This window comes from Erythrolamprus reginae, chromosome 1, assembly GCF_031021105.1.
Source record: "Erythrolamprus reginae isolate rEryReg1 chromosome 1, rEryReg1.hap1, whole genome shotgun sequence".
NCBI lineage: Eukaryota > Metazoa > Chordata > Lepidosauria > Squamata > Dipsadidae > Erythrolamprus > Erythrolamprus reginae.
The window spans coordinates 317,758,642-317,783,332 of NC_091950.1; the positions used below are offsets into that span (position 1 = coordinate 317,758,642).

The 24,691-nt window shown below is 38.0% G+C and overlaps 1 protein-coding gene across 4 annotated transcripts in view; it reads left to right on the forward strand.

The window, feature by feature from the left end:
- Positions 1 to 783: 783 nt before the first annotated feature.
- AIG1 (androgen induced 1) overlaps positions 784 to 24,691 on the forward strand; it is a 71,298-nt gene continuing 47,390 nt past the window's right edge. The window contains exons 1-4 of one of the 4 annotated variants that reach the window (XR_011557437.1): positions 924 to 1,110; positions 5,789 to 5,882; positions 8,704 to 8,859; positions 19,753 to 19,854. Coding sequence is in view for 3 of the 4 variants with exons in the window: in XM_070733647.1 (XP_070589748.1) it covers positions 970 to 1,110; positions 8,704 to 8,859; positions 19,753 to 19,854 (399 nt within the window). In the remaining variant the exon portion in view is untranslated. Of the gene's footprint in view, positions 1,111 to 5,788; positions 5,883 to 8,703; positions 8,860 to 19,752; positions 19,855 to 24,691 lie in introns of those variants that run through there. The other 3 variants (XM_070733647.1, XM_070733648.1, XM_070733649.1) reach the window with 3 other exon arrangements.

A 24,691-nucleotide genomic window follows, 5' to 3' on the forward strand; every position in this document is an offset into this window, starting at 1 on the left:
CAGTACTGCAGGCTACTTCTGCTGATCATTGGCTGCCAGCAGTTTGGCAGATCGAATCTCACCAGGCTGAAGGTTGAACTGAGCCTTCCATCCTTCCGATAAATGAGGACCCAGACTGTTGGGGGCAACAGGCTGATTCTGTAAACCTCTTAGAGAGGGATGTAAAGGACTGTGAAGCGGTATATAAATCTAAGTGCTATCGCTAAATGAAAACTTCTCTGCTACTTTCAATGAGTCCGATCAGGCCGAAAGGGCACCATCCACTTACGCTGGCGGAAGTTGTGGTTTCATTTCCCTATTTCTATGGCAAAAGTGAAAGCCAATTCGATGCAGGACGCCGCTCGAGCTTGCAGCAAAGGCCGGCGGAGCGTATTACAAACCTTCAACCTTCCGAGGCTCCTTCAAAGACAAATTCCACTTGGCCAATAAAGAATTCTATTCTATTACATTATTCTATTCTCTTCTGTGTTACACGGGGACTAAAAGCTAATGCAAACTGCCGAGAGTGATGGAAACTACGGACTGCGTTCATTTTTTTTTAACCTTCCTGCAACTTTGTATTGTTGCCTGCCGGCGGAAGAGGCGGAAGCACCTTGGCGCTCAGGTGCACTCCGTCTTCCCCGTCTCCTATGGACAATCTCTCTCTCTCTCTCTGGTCTCTGTAGCAATATTAAACATGGCGGCCAAACTCACCCCGGAAGTGGGGCAATGTGGGTGGATCTACACGCGCCAGAAGTCTATGCCTCCGCTCACGTTGCTTTCATCTCCCCGCTGGGAACACTTGAGCGGAGGCGCGCGCGGATATTTGCTCTCGCGCTCGGCTTCCCGCTGACAGAGCCTGACCGGCGCGCGCCCTGAACCGCGAGCAAAGCGCACCCGCGCGCCCGTGGCTTTTAAGCCGCCCGTTTTCGTTGGGCGCTCAAGGCTTTAATTGCGGGTGGGGGGGTGGGGAGGAAAAAGAGACCAAACATGGCGCTCGTGCCCGGGCAGGTGCTGCGGGTCGCCATCCTCCTCTCCTATTTTTCCATCCTGTGCAATTACAAGGCCATTGACATGCCAGCGCACCAGACTTATGGAGGCAGCTGGAAATTTCTAACCTTCATTAACCTGGTAAGTCACCTTGCCCCCCTCCACCGCCACCGCCTCCTCTTGCTCGGGATGTGAAGTATTGCGGCGCCTTATCCTGAGCGAAGGAGAGTTGGTTGCGTTTCCCGGCTATAATTTCGGCCAGGGGACGAGGCCTCCCTTGCGCGGAAGGACTAGTGACAGGCAGCGCTTTCGAGGGGACGCCAGAAGGGGAGGCGCTGCGAAGGAAGACGCCGTTCATTCGCACCGTCGTCTTTAGGAAGAAGAAAAAGGCACCGCGTTGGCAACGCAACATCTCATTTGGAGGATGTCTGTTTATTGACCGTGCACATGAACAGTGTTAGGGAAGAAAGTGAAATATATTAGGATTATTGGCTTTCCCCCGTGTTTTACAAATAGCGAGACAAGTCGCTTCTCTAAAAAATGATACTTGCAACTCTGTAAGGAAAAAGAGAATTATAGGTAGCTGCTGTGAGAGGATGGCAACTCCAATGAATGAGGTTGCTGTTCATTAGGAAAAGGAGAAACCAAAAAGCCCCGTTTTCTCTTGGGGAAAAAAAGCACCTTTTGGGATATTGTGCATTGTATTATTTCACAGGCAAAGTGCTTTCCAAGAAGCAGTTGGTCAATTTCAAAAGGTTAACTAGTTTATTTTCTTTAGAAATGCTGCATATTTTGTTGAACGTCCAAGTTAAAATATCACTTACATTCTAACTATTTATGTTTGATTATTATTTTATTACATTATTATAATGTAACAAAATATTACAATTCAAGGCGTTGGTTATTACCTTTAAAGCCCTATACCAGTGATGGCAAACCTATGGCACAGGTGCCACAGTTGGCACATGGAGCCATATCTGTCGGTACGCAAACTGTTGCCCTAGCTCAGCTCCAGCACACGTGTGCACCGGCCAGCTGATTTTAGGCTTGCACAGAGGCTCCGGGAGGGCATTTTTGGCTTCTGGGGGATGGGAGAGGGCGTTTTTGCCCTCTTCAAGCTCCAGGGATGCTTTCAGTACCCAAGGGAAAAAAGGTTTGCCATCACTGCCCTATACGACTCAGGGCCAGAGTATCTTCAAGACTGCCTTCTACCACATACCTCCCAGCGACCAGTTAGATCCCACAGTGTTGGTCCTATCAATTAAACAGTGTCAGCTAGCAGGTCCGCGGGGAAGAGCCTTCTCTTTTGAATCAGCTACCTCCTGAGATCCTCACTGCCCCCACCTTCCTGACCTTCCTGAAAGCCATAAAGACCTGGCTTTTCCAACAGGCCTGAGACTATTGACCTTGGGGGAGGGGCGTTACTAGTAAGGTTGGCGTATGAATGTGTGGATGGCTGTGATTATTTTAAATTGAAATGTTTTTATATTGATCCATGTTTATTTTTGTTGTGAGCCACCCTGAGTCCCTTGGGAATTGGGCGGCATAGAAAAATAAACAAATATTAATGCAAAGTCATAGTTCTTTAGCTGGGGTTGGCCTTCCTACACATCACTTCTTCCCAAGGACCTAGGATGTTGTAATGGCATAATATATGTGTAAATCCAAGCAAGTGTGGCCTTTTGCAATTGACCGTTGGAAACTTTGTTCATTGTGCAAGTTTTCTAAAGTGCTGGCCAAGATTTTTTATGTTACGGCACCCAGTGTACCATGATAGCTGAAGCTTTCTCCTAGTAGAAACACATAAAAATATTATTTCAGCCACACTAAAGTATTTGAACTATTATTTATCCTGCCATAGCTAGCTCTGCCCATCCTGGAGGAACTACCTGAAATTTTAAAGAATCTTGCCTCATTTTGTAGCCTAAAGGCTGAATTTGAGTTGCCCAAAACTGCCTGTAGCTGTCACTGCCTATTCACGCTGCAAAGGAGTTGTTAGGTAATTGTAGGTTGCTGATGCAAGCATCTCCCAAATCCCAACTGCACGTTGTGGGAAGGTGCACATCTTGCATGCTGATTGGTTGATCTGACTTCATATTTTGTGCTTTGCTCTTTGGGTCAAAACATTACACTTACAGAAATGGAAATGCAACATCTGTATAACCATTCCCAAACAACAAATGCATACTTCCACCTATGTGTAGTGCTGGAGAATTCTGCTAGAGAGTTTAAATGGTGAGAGTAGGAAGATTTTGATCATTTTTTTTACTCTGTATGAGAGCAAAAACCATCTTCCCGTTTAGAAGATCCCACTTAAATAGAGTGTCTTTCCCCTAAAGATCTGAGAATCAGAAGTAATAACAGTGATTCATGACTCTTCTTGATAGATAAAAAATGGACAAGTATAACTCCAGTATTTTAGTCTGCCTCCTCAAATTATCAGTCTCCGATCTTGGGCACAGTAGGATTGAATATGGGTATAAATAAAAAAGCAAATAATTTGCTTCTGTGACCCAAAGTTCAATATTAAAATTAAGCTCAACCTTTTGCATCACAGAGACTCAAGGTTTGGATAGTTGATCTGCAATGATATTTAAAAGTTTGAATTTTCAATCTTTATGCGAAAATATGACCTAAACTTATTTAAATCAGTTTTTGATGGTTTTTATTTCAATTATTTATTTGTATCTATTTATTGTTTTCTATTTTTAAGTGTGTGTGTTGCCCAGTTGGCCAGCTTATATAAATAGAATGGATAAGTAAACAAATAAATCCCTTTTTCATCATTATGTCTATCTTTTCAAGAATGAAAAAACATCCAGGTAGTCAGGATGGCCCTGTATTGATGTCATGTCTTCTTTTCAATTATTTGAAGTTAGACGTAATACAATATCTTGCTGAGAAAGTGACATGTTAAATTGTTTAGAAAAAAGGAAAATAACTACATTTCAAAAAGATAACTTTTTGCTCTCTCAATTGGTGACAGCACATATTTGACCTTGTCTGGGTTGCAGGCTAAGTAATTTCGAGACTAGCTGATACTTAGATGATCTGCAGATAGTATTAGAACCCATGGGTAGAGTGCAAAGACAAAAATACATCCCAGTAGAAAGTTATGGTGAATCACTTCCAAATCATTATCAAGAAAATTGCATGAATCTCTCAATGAAGTCACAGGGAGTCAAGCTCAGATCAGAGATTGTACCTTATTTTTTAATATTATAACTATACGTTGGAAACCTTCATAAATGCTTAGGGCAGAAAAATTGGGTTTCTCCTGTAGAGTTGTATTCTTTGGTGGAATAATATTTCCCAACAGGATAGACCAATTTTACATACAGTACTTTCTTAAAGATGTGTAAATTTTAGTATACAAATCTGCAACTTAAGACAAAACTGATTTGATAGCACTCTTCCTTTCATCATAACCAAATAATACAATTTTAATTTTAGCACATTTTTCTTCATACCTCCACAGTTTTGATAATTTATAAAATTAATAAATTTCCATTAACATTTTGCTAAACACAATATTTAAGTCTGTTGAGCTAAGAAAGAAGGCAAGTGAGGGAGTACAATAAAATGCATAATTGTGCATGTTGTAGATAAGTGAACAGATACATTTTCTATATTTTGTGTAGGATTGTCTATTAAAACTCCATTTGCAGAAACTCTACTACCAATAAAAGGAAATAATTAAAATTGTTGGTAAAAGAGGTACAGACCCAAAGGAAAAATACTATCCAGTATTAAAACTACCATATTTATCTACTTGATAGGAGCAATGTTGGGGGAGAGCTATTACCTTATTCATCCCCAAATTCATCTTGGCCACTATATACAATAACATAAATTAAAACAATAGACTTCTTACTAGAAAAACAAAAACCATTAAAATGAAAATGAAATTTAATGGAAATGAACTTGGATAGGTTTGCCTTATTTTAGATGATTTTAGAAGGTCCTAGAATATACCCGAAAAGAACATAAATTGTCCCTTTTCTTCTTAAATATTGCATTACAAAGATTTTCTGATGTGATACATTTATGCTTTGCTACAGAAATGAACAAGCATTAGGTTAAGAAGATCTATTTTGTCTCTCTGGGAACAGGGACACTAAATGTACAGAGTTTCAGAGACATCAACCAAATTTTAGAGTGCCACAGATCCTGCTGTCTACATTTCAATGTTGCACATTAGGCTTTATCATTATGCATCCTAACATAGTACAGTATTCAGTTATTTGGCTTTATGCTGATTCACAAAGCAACACACTTTAAAATGTTTGACAGTGGTATTTTGATTTCATCTGCAGAAGAGATTTACTAATTTTAACAGTTCTTTTCAGATAGTTATTTTTGGACAATTGCCTTGTTCAACGTGGCAGTGGCATATTAAGCATCTTTCGTAAACCTGGAAGTGCCTTAATTCTCAATGGTACTTCTATCAAATTACCATTCACAGCTGCTTCTTAAAATAAATAATGTTGCTTGAATGTGTATTTTTGAAGTTCTGGGAAATTAGTGTACTTAGAACTTTCCTAGGTTCAATTTAAAAAAAGTTCCAGAAGGTAAAATTTAGTTCAAGTCTGACTTCTCAAATAATGTGTTCGGGCATTCTAATATATACTTATATTCTAAATGGAGGGTATTGTATTTCTAATTGTATTTATTGTATTGTATTGTATATCTAATTAAGACAAATAATATCTGGTATGGTAAACTCTTGTTTAGTTTATTCATTTTATTTCCCATCAGTTTTCTTAATATTTTCTTAGCAACATTTTTTAGAAGTGTTTTTCATTGTCTTTTTATTAAGGCTGAGACAGAAAGGAATTATCAAAGGTTACCCAGTTGATTTCATATCAAAGGCAGGACTAACAGTTTCAGTCTTCAATCTTCCAGTTTCTAAGGTCTGTAACCACTACACCAATCTGGATCTTATTTTGCTGTTACTGTCTTTAAATATTAATAGAGTTAATCGAGTTAATTCAAAACATCAAAACCATTCTAATATGACCAATAAAGAAACCAAATAGGTCAAAATCATTCTTGACGCTTTGTGATTGTCTGGAAAAGACCTTGCAGTTTTAGCACAATTTTTGAAATTGTCTGCCATTGCCTTCTTCTTGGAGGTAAAAGAAAATGAGTGGCCCAACTAGTTCTGTTCTTACTAGTTCTTACTAGTACAGTGAGACCTCGTCTTACAAACGCCTCATCATACAAACTTTTCAAGATACAAACCCGGGGTTTAAGATTTTCTTGCCTCTTCTTACAAACTATTTTCACCTTACAAACCCACCGCCGCCGCTTGGATGCCCCACCTCCGGGCTTCCGTTGCCAGCGAAGCACCCGTTTTTGTGCTGCTGGGAATCCTCTGAGGCTCCCCTCCATGGGAAACCCCACCTCCAGACTTCCGTTGTCAGCGAAGCGCTCGTTTTTGCGATGCTGGGATTCTGCTGCTGGGATTCCCCTGCAGCATCGCAAAAACACAGAAGTCCAGAGGTGGGGTTTCCCATGGAGGGGAGCCTCAGGGGAATCCCAGCAGTGCAAAAACGGACGCTTCGGCTGGCAAAAGGGGTGAATTTTGGGCTTGCACGCATTAATCACTTTTCCATTAATTCCTATGGGAAACATTGTTTCGTCTTACAAACTTTTCACCTTAAGAACCTCATACCGGAACCAATTAAGTTCGTAAGACAAGGTATCACTGTACTAATAAGGTTGCTACTTGATGGTGGGAATATGTATTCATAAAGATAGACTTCAAGTAAATGGGAAATACCACAGTTTATTTATCTTTCTTTACTCTGAGATAATTCTTCCTGTCTTTTTGGTTTCTTGAGACCTCCATATTCTCTGACCTATTGCGCTCAAAAACAGGGAGAGGATTATTATGGGGATAATAGGAGGAAAAAGGTGCATTGGGCCTGTTTGCCACCTTTAGTTATTTTTAAAAATAATAAAGACAGGATACAAACAGACAAAAAACCTGAAGTATGTTTTAGAGGGGAAGTACAATATTATCTACTGTGCAAAAATTGTTACATTTTTAAAAAGCTAGATTGAGGGTCATTGGATTCATGTTTCGTGTCATTCTGCATTAAGTTTGTCTCTGCATGTAGATTTTATTTTGTTTCTAAATCTATAAAAAAGACCAAATGATTCCCCCCCCCCCTAGGATTTCCTCATGGGAATTTCAGTTTAGTTTGTTTTTAAATTGAATCATTTTAATAGTATACTATCCTTTTCCTATTTAGTTCCATGCATTCTGATATTATAGAACTCGGGTCATAGATGAATTTTGTCAGAAGAGTCCAAATTATTTAGTACTGTATTTTGCATTTTTCCCCAGTTTGGCTAATTAAATATATACAGTACATACAATTTTTATTTCCTGGTGATATACAAAGTATGGATCTAAAATTCAGAGATAATTAAAAAATAATAATGTATTTGATAGACAAAAATAATACATTTAAAGCACTTCAAAGGGGAATCTTGTTGGAAGCAGTATTTTCAAAAATTACTGGAAGGGTCAATTACTGGAACAGCAAAAGCTTATGATAATTTGGGGAGTTATAACGCTGTAGATCAGTAGTGGGTTATAAATGCCATGGGAACGGGCCAGTACCTGGTTGTCCTCTGATAAGAAGTACACCGGCCCTCTTGGAAGAAGTGGGGGTGTATGCATGGGGGTAGAAGTGCACGCATGCATAGTGAGCAGTTTGCATCTGTGCATGCACAGGGGAGGGCGAGGGAGGGTCGTGCATGCATGCGCAAATGGGGCACACATTGTATTATGGGTGCCGGCATGCACGAACGCAATAGCGCTCTCGCGCTTGGACTTTAAGCAAGCAACACCAAGAAGGTTCATCACTGGCCTAGGATATATCACTAATCATAACTCTAATATTGTGTGTAATATAAAATATATTTAATTCAAAATAATTGTGTATGCTGAATAGGAGTCAAGCAAAATTAAACTTTATAAAAGATAATATGAGATGTGATCTAGTAAAAATACATTCCACATAAACAGATATTTGCTAAATGGATAAAAATGCCCTGTCTTGTAAACAGGACATAGAACGTAATAAGGGCAGATTTTATATGTACATTTCAGAAGAAACAGCATATAATTTAGAGCTTTTTAAAATAAAAGGTGATGGTTACTTAAGTTAGGGTGATTTTTATGTTGTTTTCATATATGGCAAAAGTGCAAAGATGTTGTTGAAAGTGAGGACCAGAAATGAAATGTTAGTGTATTAAGGGAAAAAAACGTCCACAGAGACATAGTACAGTATTTTTTTCAGAATGATGCCAGACTGTTCCTTGTTCTCAGAATTGGCATTAATACAAAAATTGAAGAGGAAGAGTTCAGGATAAATCCACATATCCTGTCTATTCTTCCATGCTTGCTAAGACGTCCTTTTATCACTGTGTAAATAAATGCACTCATACTTGGTAGAGCAGAAAATGAGAATAATACATTTTCATTGTATATTAGAAATAGTGTTTGACTGTTAAGTCAGTTATTCTGGATAGTAAAGATTATATTCCTCCTGTTTTCTTTTTAATGAAGCAAGGATTCAGATTAAGCCTGTACAATATCCATCCGGAGCATTTTAAAGCCCTCAATAAATTCACTGCTGCCAAATGTCACCACCACCAGGAAGGATCTGCAGCTAAAAATGATATTTATGTTTCAATATGTTTATATTTCTAATGCAGGTTGTTCAAGCAATCTTTTTTGGGATCTGTGTACTGACTGACCTTTCCAGCCTTTTGACTAAAGGAAATGACAGCCAAGAACAAGAAAGGCAACTAAGAAAACTCATCTCCCTCCGTGACTGGATGATGGCTGTTGTAGCTTTTCCCATTGGGGTTGTAAGTACCATGAGTCTACTAAGAGGGGCGGCATACAAATTTAATAAATAAATAAAATAAATAAACAAAAGAAAGGAATTTATTTCCAATTTAGAGTATACCACCCTTGGTTTTTAATCTGTGTTTAAAGAAAAGCTTATAGTCAGTGCAGTTTTATAGACTAAAATGTGCCATCTATTTACTGCATTTATAAGTAATTCTATTTATTCATTCAATGTAATTATATTCTCAAAAAAGTTTAGTATATAGGTTCAGTGGGTAATATAATATAGAAAAAAAACTGTATTTCCAAGCTTTAAATGTATAATTAATTTCTATATACCACCAAATTCACACTTGTAATAAAAATAATAAAAACAATTAAAAGTACTGATCAATTTAAAGTGCATTTGTAAGAGAAACAAAAGAGCAAAGTAGCATAGAATACTTAAAAGTTTGTGACTTTTTTTTATTTTAAAAATTTCAGCATCATGACGTAAAACACGATCTCTTTTTACACAAATCCTAAAACTAAACAAATGAGTCAAAACCATTAGACTTGTTCATTTATTATTTGAGGGAAATGATGCAAAGCTACATATTTACGTGTGGCAAAAGTATGTGTCAGTTACTAGTGTGCTCCCCTGGAGCTAAACATTTCCAATTACTGTTAATCAATCCTGCATTGTGCATTGGCTTGGAGGAATTCTAGCCCATTCCTCTTTATATAAAGCAACTTTAACTCCAGGATGTTGGTGAGCTTTCTCGCATGAACTGCCTTCTTCAGGTCACTCACTTCTAGGATTAAAGTCAGGATTTTGACTTGGCCTTTCCAAAATATGTATTTCTTCTACTTCAATCATTCTTTGGTTGTACAGTTAATCTATTTAAAGTCATTGTCTTTGTTCTGTCGGGCTCTCTGGTAGAATCCTCCCAAAAATTCACAGGTACAAATTTCAGACACACACCCCCTTTTGAAAATCCAAAACAATGTTCTTTATAATGAAAATTCACTTAAACCAAGCCCTCTTTTGGTATAGCAAAGAGCACTTGTCTCCAAACAAACTGGTAATTTGTACAAGTCCCTTATCAGTTCTGTGATACTTAGCTTGCAGCTGTGAGGTAATTCACAGTCCTTCTTCTTTCACAAAGTGAAACACACTTTGCTCTGGGTTAGTTTCAAAGCGGGGGAAAATCAGCACACAAAGATCAAAGTCAGCAAAGCAGTCATGAAACACAATGATCAGATAATCCTCCACAATGGCCAAACCCACAGGCTGCTATTTATAGCAGCCTCACTAATTACCGCAGCCCCACCCAACCACAGGTGGCCTCATTTTCTTTGATAATAATCTCTCAGTTGTTGCTGACAATGCATCGCTCTCCCCATGCGTGGCTGTATCATTAACTCTTGTTCTGAATCCAAGGAGGAGCTAGATAATTGATCTCCTTCTGAGCTGTCTGCCACACTCTCCTCTTCCCTGTCACTCATGTCTTCTTGGTCAGAGGAGCCTTCATCATCAGATTCCACCGGGGGCAAAACAGGCCTGCAGCATGTGGATGTCTCCCCCACATCCACAGTCCTTGGGGCAGGAGCAGGGCCAGAGCTAACCACAACAGTCTTGCTGCATGACCCATTTTCAGCTTCAGTTCATAGCGGATACCCTGACAATTTCTTGTACCTTTTGGGGACAATTCAGAGTTCATGGTTCCCACCCCAATCCATTCACATATCTCGTGGTCAATGATGGCAAGTTGTCTTAGTCATCAAGAGGCAGAAAAGCAGATCAAATCATGATACTACCACCATCATATTTCAAAGCTAGGATGAACTATACTATAGTATATCCTTATAGTATAATACAGAGGTGGGTTCCTGCTGATTCCCCCCCCCCTGTTCGCTGAACCGGCAGCGATGGCCGGCTGGTATGCCCCCAAACCAGTCCTCCAGCTTCAAATCCTTTCACCTGAGCTAAATTTACAAGAAAATAACCCTCTGTGCATGTGCAGACAAGTTTAACCCAGGAGTAAAACACTCACTTCTGGCATGACTCTGAACCAGTAGCAAAAGTAAGTAGAACCCAACCCTGATATGTTTGTGTGTATGTTTGCTTTTAATAATGGGGTTTTTAGTGTTTTTTAAATTATTAGATTTGTTCTTACATTGTCTTTGTTATTGTTGTGAGCCGCCCCGAGTCTATGGAGAGGGGCAGCATACAAATCTAATTAATAATAATAATACTAATACAGTAGAACCCCGACTTACGAGACTAATTGGTTCCGGAAGGAGGCTCGCAAGTCGGAACGCTCATATGACGAAACATTGTTTCCCATAGGAAACAATGTAAAGTCAATTAATCCGTGCAACAACAAAAAAACCCGCTGCCGCCGAATGCGGAAGTTCGCGTTCGGCTTCAGGAGACAGCTCCTTGGCGCTCGTATCCTGAATGTGAGCTCGGGAGGCGAACAAAAATGTCGCTCCCCTCCCAGCTCTTATCTCGAGTAGCTCGTAAGTAGAGCTGCTCGTATGTCGAGGTTCCACTGTAATAATAATAACTCTACTAGAATAGAGTTTGCCTTTTGTCAACCATAATACTTTTCATTCAAGCTAAAATGTTTCTATTTTAGTCTCCTCTTTCTACAGAACACTCTTCCAGTAACCTTCTGAGTTATCCACATGGTATTTTGCAAACTGTAGACAGGCAGCAGTGTCCTTTTTGGAGACTAGTGGCTCTCTCCTTGCAATAGTTCCATGAATGCCATTGTTGTTCAGTGATCTCCCAATGGACGTGTGTGTGTCTCATGATCCCTGCCATTTGCCAATGTGAGAGAGGATTTTAGTTCCTTAGATCAGTGGTCCCCAACATTTCCAAGTTGGCAGGCTGATAAAGGGGGGCAAAGAGAATGGTTTTGTGGAAGGGATAAATTTCTGCATGCTTGATTGGGGCTGCTTGTGCGGCCCAATTCTGAATAAATGACTACAGGCCAGGCGGTTGGGGACCCCTGCCTTAAATCTTACGCTGTGTTTCTTTGAAAGCTCCTGGAGTATTACACGTTTGATCTTGTGATCTTCTGGGGAGGGTATCATTGGTGTTGAACCTGTACATGATTTATGGGACCGTATTCTGCCACACACCTCCCAGTGACCTATTAGGGCCCACAGGGTTGGCCTTCTCAGGGTCCCATCAGCTAGATTGTGTCGGCTGGTGAGACTACATGGAAGGGTCTTCTCTGTGGCAGCCCCAGCTCTCTGGAACCAATTGCCCCCGTAGATCCACACTGCCACCACCTTCCTGGCATTCTGGAAGGCTGTGAAAACATGGCTTTGCCAGCAGGCCTAGGGCCAGTGAGCCATACCATCTAGCCCCAGCCAAGAGGATATGAATGATTTGTTTTTAGGGGTTTTATATTGTTTTAAATTGTTGTCTGCCCAGAGTCCGGAAGGAGTTGGGCAGCTTATAAAACAATTGAATAAATAATGAATCAATCAATAAATCTTCCTGACAATGAACTAGTGGAGTCCAAACTCTTTGGAAATAGTTTTGTAACTTTTTACAATCTAGTGAGCCTCAATAGCTGTTTCCTCAGAAGTGCGACTTCATTAAAGTCACTTTTCTATATATCTGTATGGTGAAGATCAGACTTGGTTAATGAATAGCCAGAATTCTGTACTTTAAGTAAGGCAAAACTTTCCACATTCATTCCTTCTGAACATGTGATTGATTGAAATGCCTGTCTCTAATTTCTCATTAACATAAATTGATAGTCTTAAAGAAGTAGTATTAAGGGCAGGTTGGTGGAGTGGGTGCTATGGAGTACAAAATCTTTAGGACTTTTCTTCTGAGAAGCTGGCAGGGAAGGTTACCAATGGCAATCACATGATTGTCTGCCCTGAGCCGGCGTAGAAGGGCGGCATAGAAATACATACATACATAACTTGTGGGATGATGCAACCATGATAAGTATGAACTGGTTGCCAAATGCCCAAATCCAATCATTTGTCTATATGCGTGTTGTGATATCCAAAACTTCAAACACTGGTTTAAGTATATTTATTCAGTGTCATCCTGACTTTGAACAGTCACTGAACTGGGGATAGATGCATAACTTTGTATATCAATTATCTTTGTATATGGTTACCAAGATATCACTTGGTGTATCAATTCTCCAGTGAGGTTGCAGGATAGGCCAGGAATGGGTGTTGACTTTGGCCTTTTACCCCAGAGACTGAGTCATAATTTTTAGCCACACCCTGCCGTCTCTGTCTCTCCAGTTTGTCAACTCAGTCTTGCCAGAAAGAGAGAGAGAGAGAGAGACACTTCGCTTAGTGACTATCAACCTCTGGGCGAAAAAACGAGTCAGCTATTTCCTAATCTAGCCTGCTTACACCCAAGTGAAAGCTGTGTTAAAACAATTGAACAAATAATGAAAATATAAGCAAAGAATCATAAAAAGAATAAGTGAAAAGCTTGGAAGAATAGAAAAGGTTTCAAGAGCAAGGGAGGGGGACCAAAGAGAACGTGTGAAAATCATATTCTGTTTTGTTACATTTTTCTAGTTGCCTAGAATTGATACATCTTAAGGAATTGTTTTGATCCAGATCTACTTTTTAGTAATTATGTTGATTATATGTTAGGATACATAGTTTTTAGGCAATGGGATACTATTGAGTTTAAAGAAACATTGAATAGGCAACTTGACTAAAATGACAATAATTTCCTCAAGCGTGCTTTTTTGAACCTACCTGTTTCATTAAAGAATTTCCAGTCATCTGAAGCAGCAGATGGTTGCAACCAATTTTCCACATCTTGGCTGACTTTGATGGGACAGATGGAATTTACTGTCTTTTCCACTATTACCTCACAGACAAGGTCAATAAGCTTTCTGTGCTTCAGAAAATATTCAAATATGACAGCTTTTAAAAATCTTCCATTAATATCAGATTTACCTTTTAAAAATAGCACTGGGAGCTTCTTTTCTAATGCTTTCTTTTCTAATTCATTCTCTTGAATGAAATATAATCTTAGATTTCATTGATACAGAATTAAGCGCATAATCTTGATATGGACCATGTGATCAAAATCCTTCCAAGAGCTATCAAAACATTTTTAAGGAAATCTCAAAGAAGCCAGGGATTTCAGGGTTAACTGATTAACTAGACTGTGGATTTGATTTACAGAAGAATTAAAAATAAGATTCGTGAGAAAATATCAAGTGGGAGCCATAACTAACTAGTGACAACATGGATACTATTCTGTAGTTTGCCATAAAGCACATAGATGACCCTATCCTTCAATTTTTTTTATTAATGTTCCAAAATCAAAAGTAGAACCATTCAGACTATACAGGTGTCATTATGTCAGGCAGAAACCAAGTATTGCAATAAAAAGTACCATCTGTTAGGCATGGAAGTGATATTGTCATGGTACATGGAATATGCCTTGCTGCCTCAGGACTGGTGTAACCTGCCATCATTAAAGAAAGCATGAATTATGCTTTAGAGTAAAACATTCCATAGGATAATATTAAGTAATGGTTTGTTTGTGTTGGTATGCTTTCCACATTTGTCATCACCTCCTTAAAGAAGCTCCATCTCTTCCATCTCTCATAGTATTGGCTTGATCACAGGAAAATATCACTTTTGATTTAAAGTGCAATATTTGAAACATCTACTCTCCTAGGATCATAGGGCTACTATGTAAGGTAGGAAAAGAGAGAGGGTTTTTTTTAAGGAAAGTATGACAAAGGTGGTATAAGTGCATGTTAAATAGATTTCTGCCTTAAAGAGCATAAACTTCCCTAACACCAGCTAACTAATCATAAGCTAAAGCATAAATGAGTCATGCAGTGATTCCAGATATTGAAGCAAGGCCACAAGAGAACAGGAGAAGAACAAATGGAGTGTTTTAGAATGACAGAGTCAGACTCCGGATCAAACGTCCACAGAAAACCTAAGAGGTTGTTCAGTAGTTTAAACTAGAAAACTAGAAAATCCTCAAATGTTACACTGAATTTTGAGGAAATAAGCCCAAATCCTTACCTTTCACGGAGTCTTCACAGAGGACTGAACTCATATTGTGCCAGCCACTCATATACGGAGAGGGGTGGCATACAAATCCAATAAATAAATAAATAAACCCTCCCTGTCCCACACAGTGCCTTCTTTGTACACCCTTGTGCACCCTTTCTGCACATCCTCCTTGATCTATATGGTGCCTGGCGCATACCCTTGCGCATCACCACACACCCTCCCTGATGTGGAGAACCTCTCATTCACTCCCTCACATCTTCATGCTCTTTCTCTTCCGTGATCCATGGCATACGTCTTACATACCCTTCTAGAACTTCACTAATCCTACGTAGCTTCTGCTCTGGAAATCTCACACTACTTACCAGAGCTTACAAAAATTTCGCCAGACCCATCCTAGAATACAGCTCATCTGTTTGGAACCCATACCACATTTCTGACATTAACACCCTCGAAAATGTCCAAAGATACTTCACCAGAAGAGCCCTTCACTCCTCTACCCGAAGCAGAATCCCCTACGAAACTAGACTTACAATCCTGGGTCTTGAAAGCTTAGAACTACGACGCCTTAAACATGATCTAAGTATTGCCCACAAGATCATATGCTGCAATGTCCTGCCTATCAAAGACTACTTCAGCTTCAACCACAACAACACAAGAGCACACAACAGATTCAAGCTTAATATTAACCCTCCAAATTTGACTGTAAAAAATACAACTTTAGTAATCGAGTTGTTGAAGCATGGAACTCATTACCGGACTCCGTATCATCTCCTAACCCCCAACACTTTACCCTTAGACTGTCCACAGTTGACCTCTCCAGATTTGTAAGAGATCAGTAAGGGGCGTACATAAGCGCACTAGAGTGCCTTCCGTCCCGTCCTATAGTCTCTCGTATATCTCATATATCTTCTCTACTATATCTCTATAAGCTTCATTGTACAATGTTCCCTCGATTTCCGCGGAGATGAGTTCTGAGACCGCCCGCGAAAGTTGAATTTCCGCAAAGTAGAGATGCGGAGGTAAATACACCATTTTTGGCTACGGACAGTATCACAAGCCATCCCTTAACACTTTAAACCCCTAAATTACCATTTCCCATTCCCTTAACAACCATTTACTCACCATTATTACTGGTACTCACCACTGAATAAGACACTTAGTGATCCTGATATTTATAAACATAATTATTTATTAACAATAATTATGTTTTTTGTTATTTATTTGCAAAAATTATTAGTTTGGCGATGACGTATGATGTCATCGGGCAGGAAAAACCATGGTATAGAAAAAAACCCCGTGAAGTATTTTTAATTAATTTTTTTGAAAAACCGTGGTATAGGCTATTCGCGAAGTTTGAACCCGCAAAAATCGAGGGAACACTGTACAGTATATTATTGTGTATTGGGCAAAATAAATAAATAAAATAAATAAATAAATAAATGCCTCATGTGCTCCCGCACACATTGGCTTCGAATCACACCGTGCCTTTCTTGCTCCCACTCGCAATTTTGTGAATCCTAACCATGGCCTGCTTCTCATATACCTTGACCCGGGACTTGCAGGGTTCTCCACAGACTTTGTTTGTAGGTTGCCAGGAAGAAGTTGCCTCACCTAATAATACTAATGACGGCATCCAAGATTGCAAGGATTGCCATTGCTAAGCAGATTTCATTGCTTAACAACAGAAAATTCCAATTCCATTGTAAGCCACTGATTATCAGTACTATGCCCAGCATTGTACTTACTCCCTTTTATAACATCTTTATAGTTAGAGTGGTGGCACAGTGGTTAGAATGCAATATTTCAGACTAATTCTGCCAGCAATTCAGTTCTTACTGGCTTGAGGTCAGAATGGAACTTTTTGTCTCCAACTCTTCATTCTCCTCAGGTGTTTCTCCTCCAGCGATTATCCCCTGACTTATCTCCTCAGGTGACATGCCTCCACCTATTTGGTCTGGGCAATAGGTCACGGGCATCTGTGTCCCACACCCTTCAACACGGCTATTTCACAGGTCCGTCCTGGGTGTTCTACCGCCTCAAACAGTTAGCTCCCAACCAATAACTAGAAGGGTCTATTCTCCCCACCCCCAATACAAATCCAGCTAAAGAGTAAAAGTTATATTCTAGTGATTATTCTCTGTGTGTGTGTGTGAGAGAGAAGCAAGCAGAAAGGCAGCTTTTTTCTCAGTGGCCTTGCTATCAGGGTGCTTCAGATCCTCCCAGTCCAGCGTGGGGAAAAGCCATGCAGCCTCTCCCTTTTGTCTCCAGAGAGGTGTTGGGGGAGAGGATGGAGAATGGGGGCATTGGAACCCGGGTTAAATAAAGTGGAGAATATATGTCTTTCAGCAGGAGCAATTAAGATTGATAGGATACCACCTCCTCTCTCCTTTAGCTGGATTTATATTAATTGCCCCCTAAAGAATTATTACTTCCAAGTAAACTTCTCGAGAAGGGTGGCATCTAATTAATAAATAATAAATTAATAATAAACCAACTGCTCCATTTGAAATGCTAGGCAATTATTTCAATCCTAGCCTTGAATTTAGTGAGACTTACTTCCAAGTAAACCAAGTGTTCATTCTAGTATCATTCTAATTGCATACAATACATATCATAGTACAATAATGAATACAGATAATCCTCGATTTACAACCATTTGTTGAATGACCATTCAGTTACAACAGTGAAAAAAGTGACAATTCCTTCAATAATCATTCAAATTTACTACTGAACAAGGAGACTTACTACCAGTCATCATAGATGCAGTTATCACAATGTCCCTATAGTCATGTGATAGTGATTCAGATACTTGTCAACTAGCTCGCAATTATAAAAGTCATAGTAGCATCCTGCAGTCACATGATCACCACTTGCAATTTTCAGTGGAAGCTTCCAGCAAGCAAAGTCATGAGAAGCTGGCAGGAGATTGCAAATGGAGGTCATGGGATACCATGCCTAGCAGCCAAGTGGAATTAGCTTAACAATGACAACTGAAATTGCTGCAAAGGCAGTTGTCCTTAACTATGGGGTTGCGAGTCTCAATTACCATTGTTAAGGGAAGACTACCCACATATATATAAGCTAGCCAACCTAGATTTAACCCTGCTGTTCTGTTCGAAAAAAGTTCCTAATGTTATGTTCCCGGGTCACCCTGACCCGGACCGAAAACTCTTCATTTGCAGTGCTTATGTTTGGTCTTTTTGAAAGCTTTTTTCACCTGGAAACATGTTTGAACATTTCTGCACACAATGATATGAAAATTGAACTGAGAAAATTAATCCTTATTGGTTTATTTTGCTCATAAATGGGCCCCCATGCTTATACTCAAATAGGCTTATACTCGAGTAGGCTTATACTCGAGTATAAAATGATATGGTCTTATATTCAAAAATAAACCAATAAGAATCATTTTTTTTTCAGTTCATTTCTATTTTTCTTATGTTTAGGATTGTTCAATTTAGTATATCAAAACTTTTGAGTTTATTGATAATTTTGCCTGCAAAATGCATTCTATTTTACTATTCTATTTTGGTGTGGGATTGGTAGCTTGAACCTTTCTGAACATAATGATATGAAAATGAAAATGAAAAAATGATCCTTATTGGTTTATTTTGCTCATAAATGGCCCCCCATGCTTATACTCAAATAGGCTTATACTCGAGTAGGCTTATACTCGAGTATAAAACAATAAACCAATAAGAGTCATTTTTTTCAGTTCATTTATATTTTTCTTATGTTCAGGATTGTTCAATTTAGTATATCAAACCTTTTGGGGGAAAATTCCTTAGGGATTTGTAGCCTTAAAAAATATAAATTGACACGAAATTCAAAAAGGATGGGGGGAGGGGCTTTTTGATCAAAATAAAAATATAAGTCTCAATTTTTCCAGTTCAATTTTCATATCATTATGTTCATAAATGTTCAAACTAGTTTTCCAGTGGAAAAAGTTTTCAAAAAGACCAAATTCAAGTACCTAAAAAAAATCATTTTGATCCGAGTCTATATGACCCGAACAGAGTAAATGTGACTTTTTTTTTGCCAAGAAAAAAATTTTTCCCCCACCCCCACAAATATTTTTTTGATGATCAGCATTGTTAAATTGAGTAAATGAATGCGTAAGATTTTAAAGAATATTTCGGATTTGGAGCATAAAAAAATAAAAAGTGAAAATTGTTGCAAGCAGCCAGGGGGGGGGGGAGGCCTTATTTCTGATGTTAAAAAAACAGTAAGAATCATTTTTTTCAGTTCCTTTATATTTTTCTTATATTCAGAAATGTTCAAGGTACCATTCCCACACCAACTCCAGTAAAATAGACTGCATTTTGCAAGCAAAACTATCCATAAATTGAAAAAACTTTCACAAAAACGGGGGGGGAGGCACATTTATGGGCAAAATAAACCAGTAAGGATTAATTTTTTCAGTTCAATTTTCATTCCATTGTGTGAAGAAATGTTCAGACTACTTTCCAAGTGAAAAAAGCTTTCAAAAAGACCAAACATAAGCACTGCAAATGAAGAGTTTTCGGTCCGGGTCAGGGTGACCCGGGAACATAACATTAGGGAGGTTTTTTTTTCAGCAAGAAAGAAACCTCCCACCCCCCCAAAAAAATTCTCATAGAGAGAACCCCTGAAATGATGAAAAGTCATGAAATTTCAAGTTTCAGATATGCAGGGAAAATTTTTTACAGGGTCTCAAACCTTGATTTCGGGTCTCACAGACCCGAACAGAACAGCAGGGTTAAACTACTTTGTACATTAAAAGTATACACAACAGAACAATAGTTAGTCATTGAATGTTGATACTGACAAAATGCAATTGTTACAATAAAAGTGTGACTTTATATACCTGAAAATATATATGTATTCTTTTCTCTTTGCCCCAGTTTGTTGTCGTAATGTTTTGGAGCATCTATATCTATGACAGAGAACTTGTTTACCCCAAGCTCCTTGATAATTTTATACCAACTTGGCTGAATCATGGAATGGTAAGTATAAAAACAATGTTTCTTTTAAAAAATATTAAGGAAAAACAATCCATTTTTTCGTGTATAGATATTCAAATACATAATATAAAGTGTCCATGGATGTCTGTAGTATAATAGCAGAAAAATGTCTGGTATTTTTAAAAAGGAGTAACTTTTCTACAATAGTTTATTGTCACTTACTATTAATATGAGTATGGAATTGGTTTTGCAAAAATTAAGGCCACAGACGAATATGAAATCACTAATTTATTAGACAGTTGTTAAATCTCCCAAATTTCAAACATTATTTATAAAATATATGTAATACAGTTGTTCTCATTAACGGTATTATTCCAATTTTAGCATATGTGCTGCTGAAATGAGTACAAGTCCCTTGAATGACATTAAATAAACAACACTTTTTAATAACAAAAACTTCATTCCCTCCCCTCTCAATTTTCTTAAAATTGTAGAAGAAAAGGCTATTTGCCCCAGTGATAAAATTTATGAAAACTTTATTTTTTACTGAATATTTATTGTATTCATGATTTCATGTATTAACTATCTGAAATGAATATCTTTATTCCATTTCGAAATACTTGTACGTTAAACTATTTAAGTTCTTAGTACAAATATTTAAAAACAGGTTAACAATTAGCTTCTTGCATAAGTACATAGAGGCATGGAATTCTTTCCCTCCCCCACTTTAATTCTTCCCACGAGAAGTTTCTGTGATTCAAAATATAAGTACAGGTAGTCTCAACTTATAACCATTCATTTAATGACCATTCAGTTGCAGTGGCACTGGAAAAAGTGACTTACAACTAATTCTCACACAACACTCGCAGCATCCCCATGGTCACATGATCAAAATTCAGGCACTTGGTATATATTTACAACGGTTGTAGCATCCTGGAGTCATATTATCATTATTTACGATCTTAACTAGCTTCTGACAAGCAAAGTCAGTGTGGAGAGGAAAACCAGATTTCCTTAATGACTGTGAGATTCACTGTGTGCAGTGATTCGTTTAACAAAAACCATAAATTTAGGTTCAATTCACTAAACAGCTGCCTTGCTTAGCAATGGAAATATTGGTTCCTTTTCTGGTTGTAAGTCACAAATCACTATTTGTCACGTTAGGTAAGGCTTTGCAAAAGACTCCAGGAGATTATTATTTTTTATTTATTTAAGTCAGCATTTAGAATCTCCCTCCTATCCTATAGAAATTGCAGAGATATTATATAGTCTTTATTTAACAAATGTTCATTCAGTGACCACTTGAACTTATTTATTGATTTTATTTTATTTTATTTTATTTTATTTGTATGCCGCCCCTCTCCGTAGACTCGGGGCAGCTAACAACAATAATATAAAACCATGTAATCATGTAAATCCAATACTAAAACTAATACTAAAACAATTAAAAAATCCTTATTTGTAAAACCAAACATAAATACAAACAAACATACCATGCATAAATTGTAAAGGCCTAGGGGGAAAGAATATCTCAATTCCCCCATGCCTGACGGCAGAGGTGGGTTTTAAGGAGCTTACGAAAGGCGAGGAGGGTGGGGGCAATTCTAATCTTCGGGGGGAGTTGGTTCCAGAGGGCCGGGGCCACCACAGAGAAGGCTCTTCCCCTGGGGCCCGCCAAACGACATTGTTTTGTTGACGGGACCCAGAGAAGGCCCACTCTGTGGGACCTAACCGGTCGCTGGGATTCGTGCGGCAGAAGGCGGTCTCATAGATACCCTGGTCCGGTGCATTATGACAGCCCTGAGTGGTCTTATGACCCACACACTAACATACGACCATTGCAGCTGTCCCCACGGTTATTTGATTGCAATATGGATGTTTGGTTGCCCTGAAATCAAGTGATCGCTGTCTGCAATCTTTTCTACTGGCTTAACCAGAAAGAGCAGAGGAGTTGGCAGACCAGTAGTTTGCAAGCCACTAGCCATCCTGAAATTTCTCCTTGAATTTCAGGACATATCTTTTTCAGCTAGCCTCCTTGAGAGCACTGTTTGGTAGAAAGAGTCTGCCTCACATGTCTGTCTAATCAGTCAGCATTTTTGCTCTCAAAGAGGTTGGGCAAAAGTCCCCTGCAAGGGTTAGGGTTATGATATTACTTCAGCTTTCCTTTGCTTTACAGACCTGCAAAGTTAATAAATACAAGGATTAGTTGCTTTTTTCATCACGATTGTATTGCAGATGGTTGCTATGCAAGGCAGTTGGTAAACAAAGACTATCTGTGCTTACAGATGCAGCTGATCGAATGAAATCTTAAAAGTAAAATAAGTAAAGTAAAAACCAGCCAGTTAGTGTTGATCAATACATGCTCTGTATTTCTATTTTTTAATTAAATTTTTATTCATTTGTGAACTTTAAAAAAACACATAAAAGAAAAAACAAACAAATAAGACATAGGATACAAAACAAAAATGAAACATATATACCATACATTTATATCTCTAAGTTTATTTTACAGTACATATCTTGACTAATATTTTACACTTATTTACTATTTTTACCTATTTCTACTGTCATTGTAATCAATACATCTCTAAGAATCTTAATTATAACACCATTACTTAATATATATATATTAACACCATTATAACACCTTAACTATTAAGTATATCATTAGGATATTGTTATCCACACACATATAATGAAGTGTTATACTGTATTCATTTGTCCTTGCAATCTTAATAACAATATCCTAATGATTAATATATTGTTTTATTTCCTTCTGTCAAGCCACTCATACAATACGTTCCATGTTTTATAATATTCCGAATCTTCTTTCTCTTTCATTTTTATCATCAATTTATCTAGTTCTGCACAATCCCAAATCTTTTTAATTATAACATTTTTGGTTGGTACCTCTCCTTGTTTCCAGTATTGTGCCAGGATGATTCTTACTGCTGTGAGAATGTTTAAAATAATATTACTGGTATTGTTTTTCTATGTTTTGATCTAGCATCCCGAGGAGGAATGCTTCTGGTTTCTTTCTAATTTTTTGTTTAGTTATTTCTTCTAACCATGTTTTTATTTTGTACCATATAGTTTTTGTATCACTGGACAGGAAGAGTTAGAAGGAATTTCAGGGAAAATAAAACAATATGTAAAATAGCTTGAAAGTAGAACTTCTTAGGGCAGTTAAGGAAAGTAGGAATGAAAATGGTAGCCATATGTAATTATTATAAATAGGTTAATATATGACAAAGAAAGAAATGATAGTTCATCTTGTGTGCTTGAAGGAAGTAAATGACAGGCTTCAGCAGAATCATCTTAAGAACATCCCTTACAGACCTTTTTGGATACTCTTAAAAAAATATTAGATTGACAGCTACTTGAAATTCTAGATTTTTGACTGCACCTAGTACTTCAATAAATAAATTACACGAACACACTCTGCTCCAGAAAGTTACAGGAACATAAGGACTGTATTGGATCAGGAATGCACATTCTTATGATTTTTCCTCAACTCACTGATCTATATAAATATCTACAGAAATCAGCACAATCCTAACTTCCCACTCATGGAAATCAGATCTCATAGAGCATAACAAATACATGCTGTCAAAGATACTAGAATTATGTACTCTTCAGATTGATTCTGAAGGCCTGTGACTATTTTATATTATTTATTAAAGCATTCCATTTTTTTCCAGTCATTGTGCAAGCCTGCTAAAAAATGTATTTGTTTTAGGTGTCATATTAAGAGTTCTAAACACCACTGGAAATATTTAATCTTTCATATATAGGATTCCGGTTTACTTGTTTCTTGCATATTTTGCAAATCATAGAACTGTGAACAATTATAATGTTGTTGTATATTTTACAGCTACGCTATATAGAAATGGCCCGAAGGCCATTATTGGAATTATGCAGAAGGAAAATAAAATCCCTTGTGGAAAAATGCCCTACTGCAAATGTAGGCTTGGAAACTTCATAATTATAGGAATTATATGTCAGTGTATTATATACAATTTAATCCTCTCTTTGTAGTTTATATGCTTGTTTCCTTGCAAGTTTTGTTTTGCTTTCTTCAAGAAGCATGGTAACTCAAAAAACAATGTTAAATTCTTTATTGGAATTTAGGCACATAAATGGCCATATGTCATGTTTTGCACAGAAGAGTAAACAGACAGGCTTCTGCACACATGGTTTTTATACGTGTGTTTTCGTTTGATTGTTTTAAGATAGAGACTAAGAATGCACAGTGTGATGCATTCAGATTACACATGCTGCTAACATCATTGCTTATGGTCATCAAATTTTACACATATAATAAATGAAGAAAGACCATGTTAAGAAAAATCCCAATTCACCAGTACAGTATCATTAAAAATGATTTAGATTAAATTTAATATAGTAGCAATATATAGACAATATTCTTGCTACTCCTAATATAAAATTCAGTCATCAGATAAACCAAACCATGATTCACAAGGGAATGAATTTGGGGAAGTGGTGGCTGCATCTGTGCTACTGGCTGATGTTGTAGTCATGTGATCTTCATTTTCATTTTCTATGTCCCATGATCGTTTCTCACCAATGTTGCAATCTTTCCCTCCCTGCAAACCCAGCTGTATCTACCTGCTGAAAAGGAAAAGGAAGGAGAAAGAAATCTCTGGATCTTTCTAAGCCCATGGTGAACATACCCTAGTATGCTCCTCCCAACCTGGGTTGCTTCCCATGCACTTCCCATAACCTCCACACCCCTTCTTGACTCCTACTGAACTTCTTGCCCTCCCTGTCCTATGTGTTACCTCTCCAGCACCCCCAGGTACCATTCTTGATCTGTACCCTCTGCCACCTAATTTTGAACTTGCAACTTCCTGCTGGC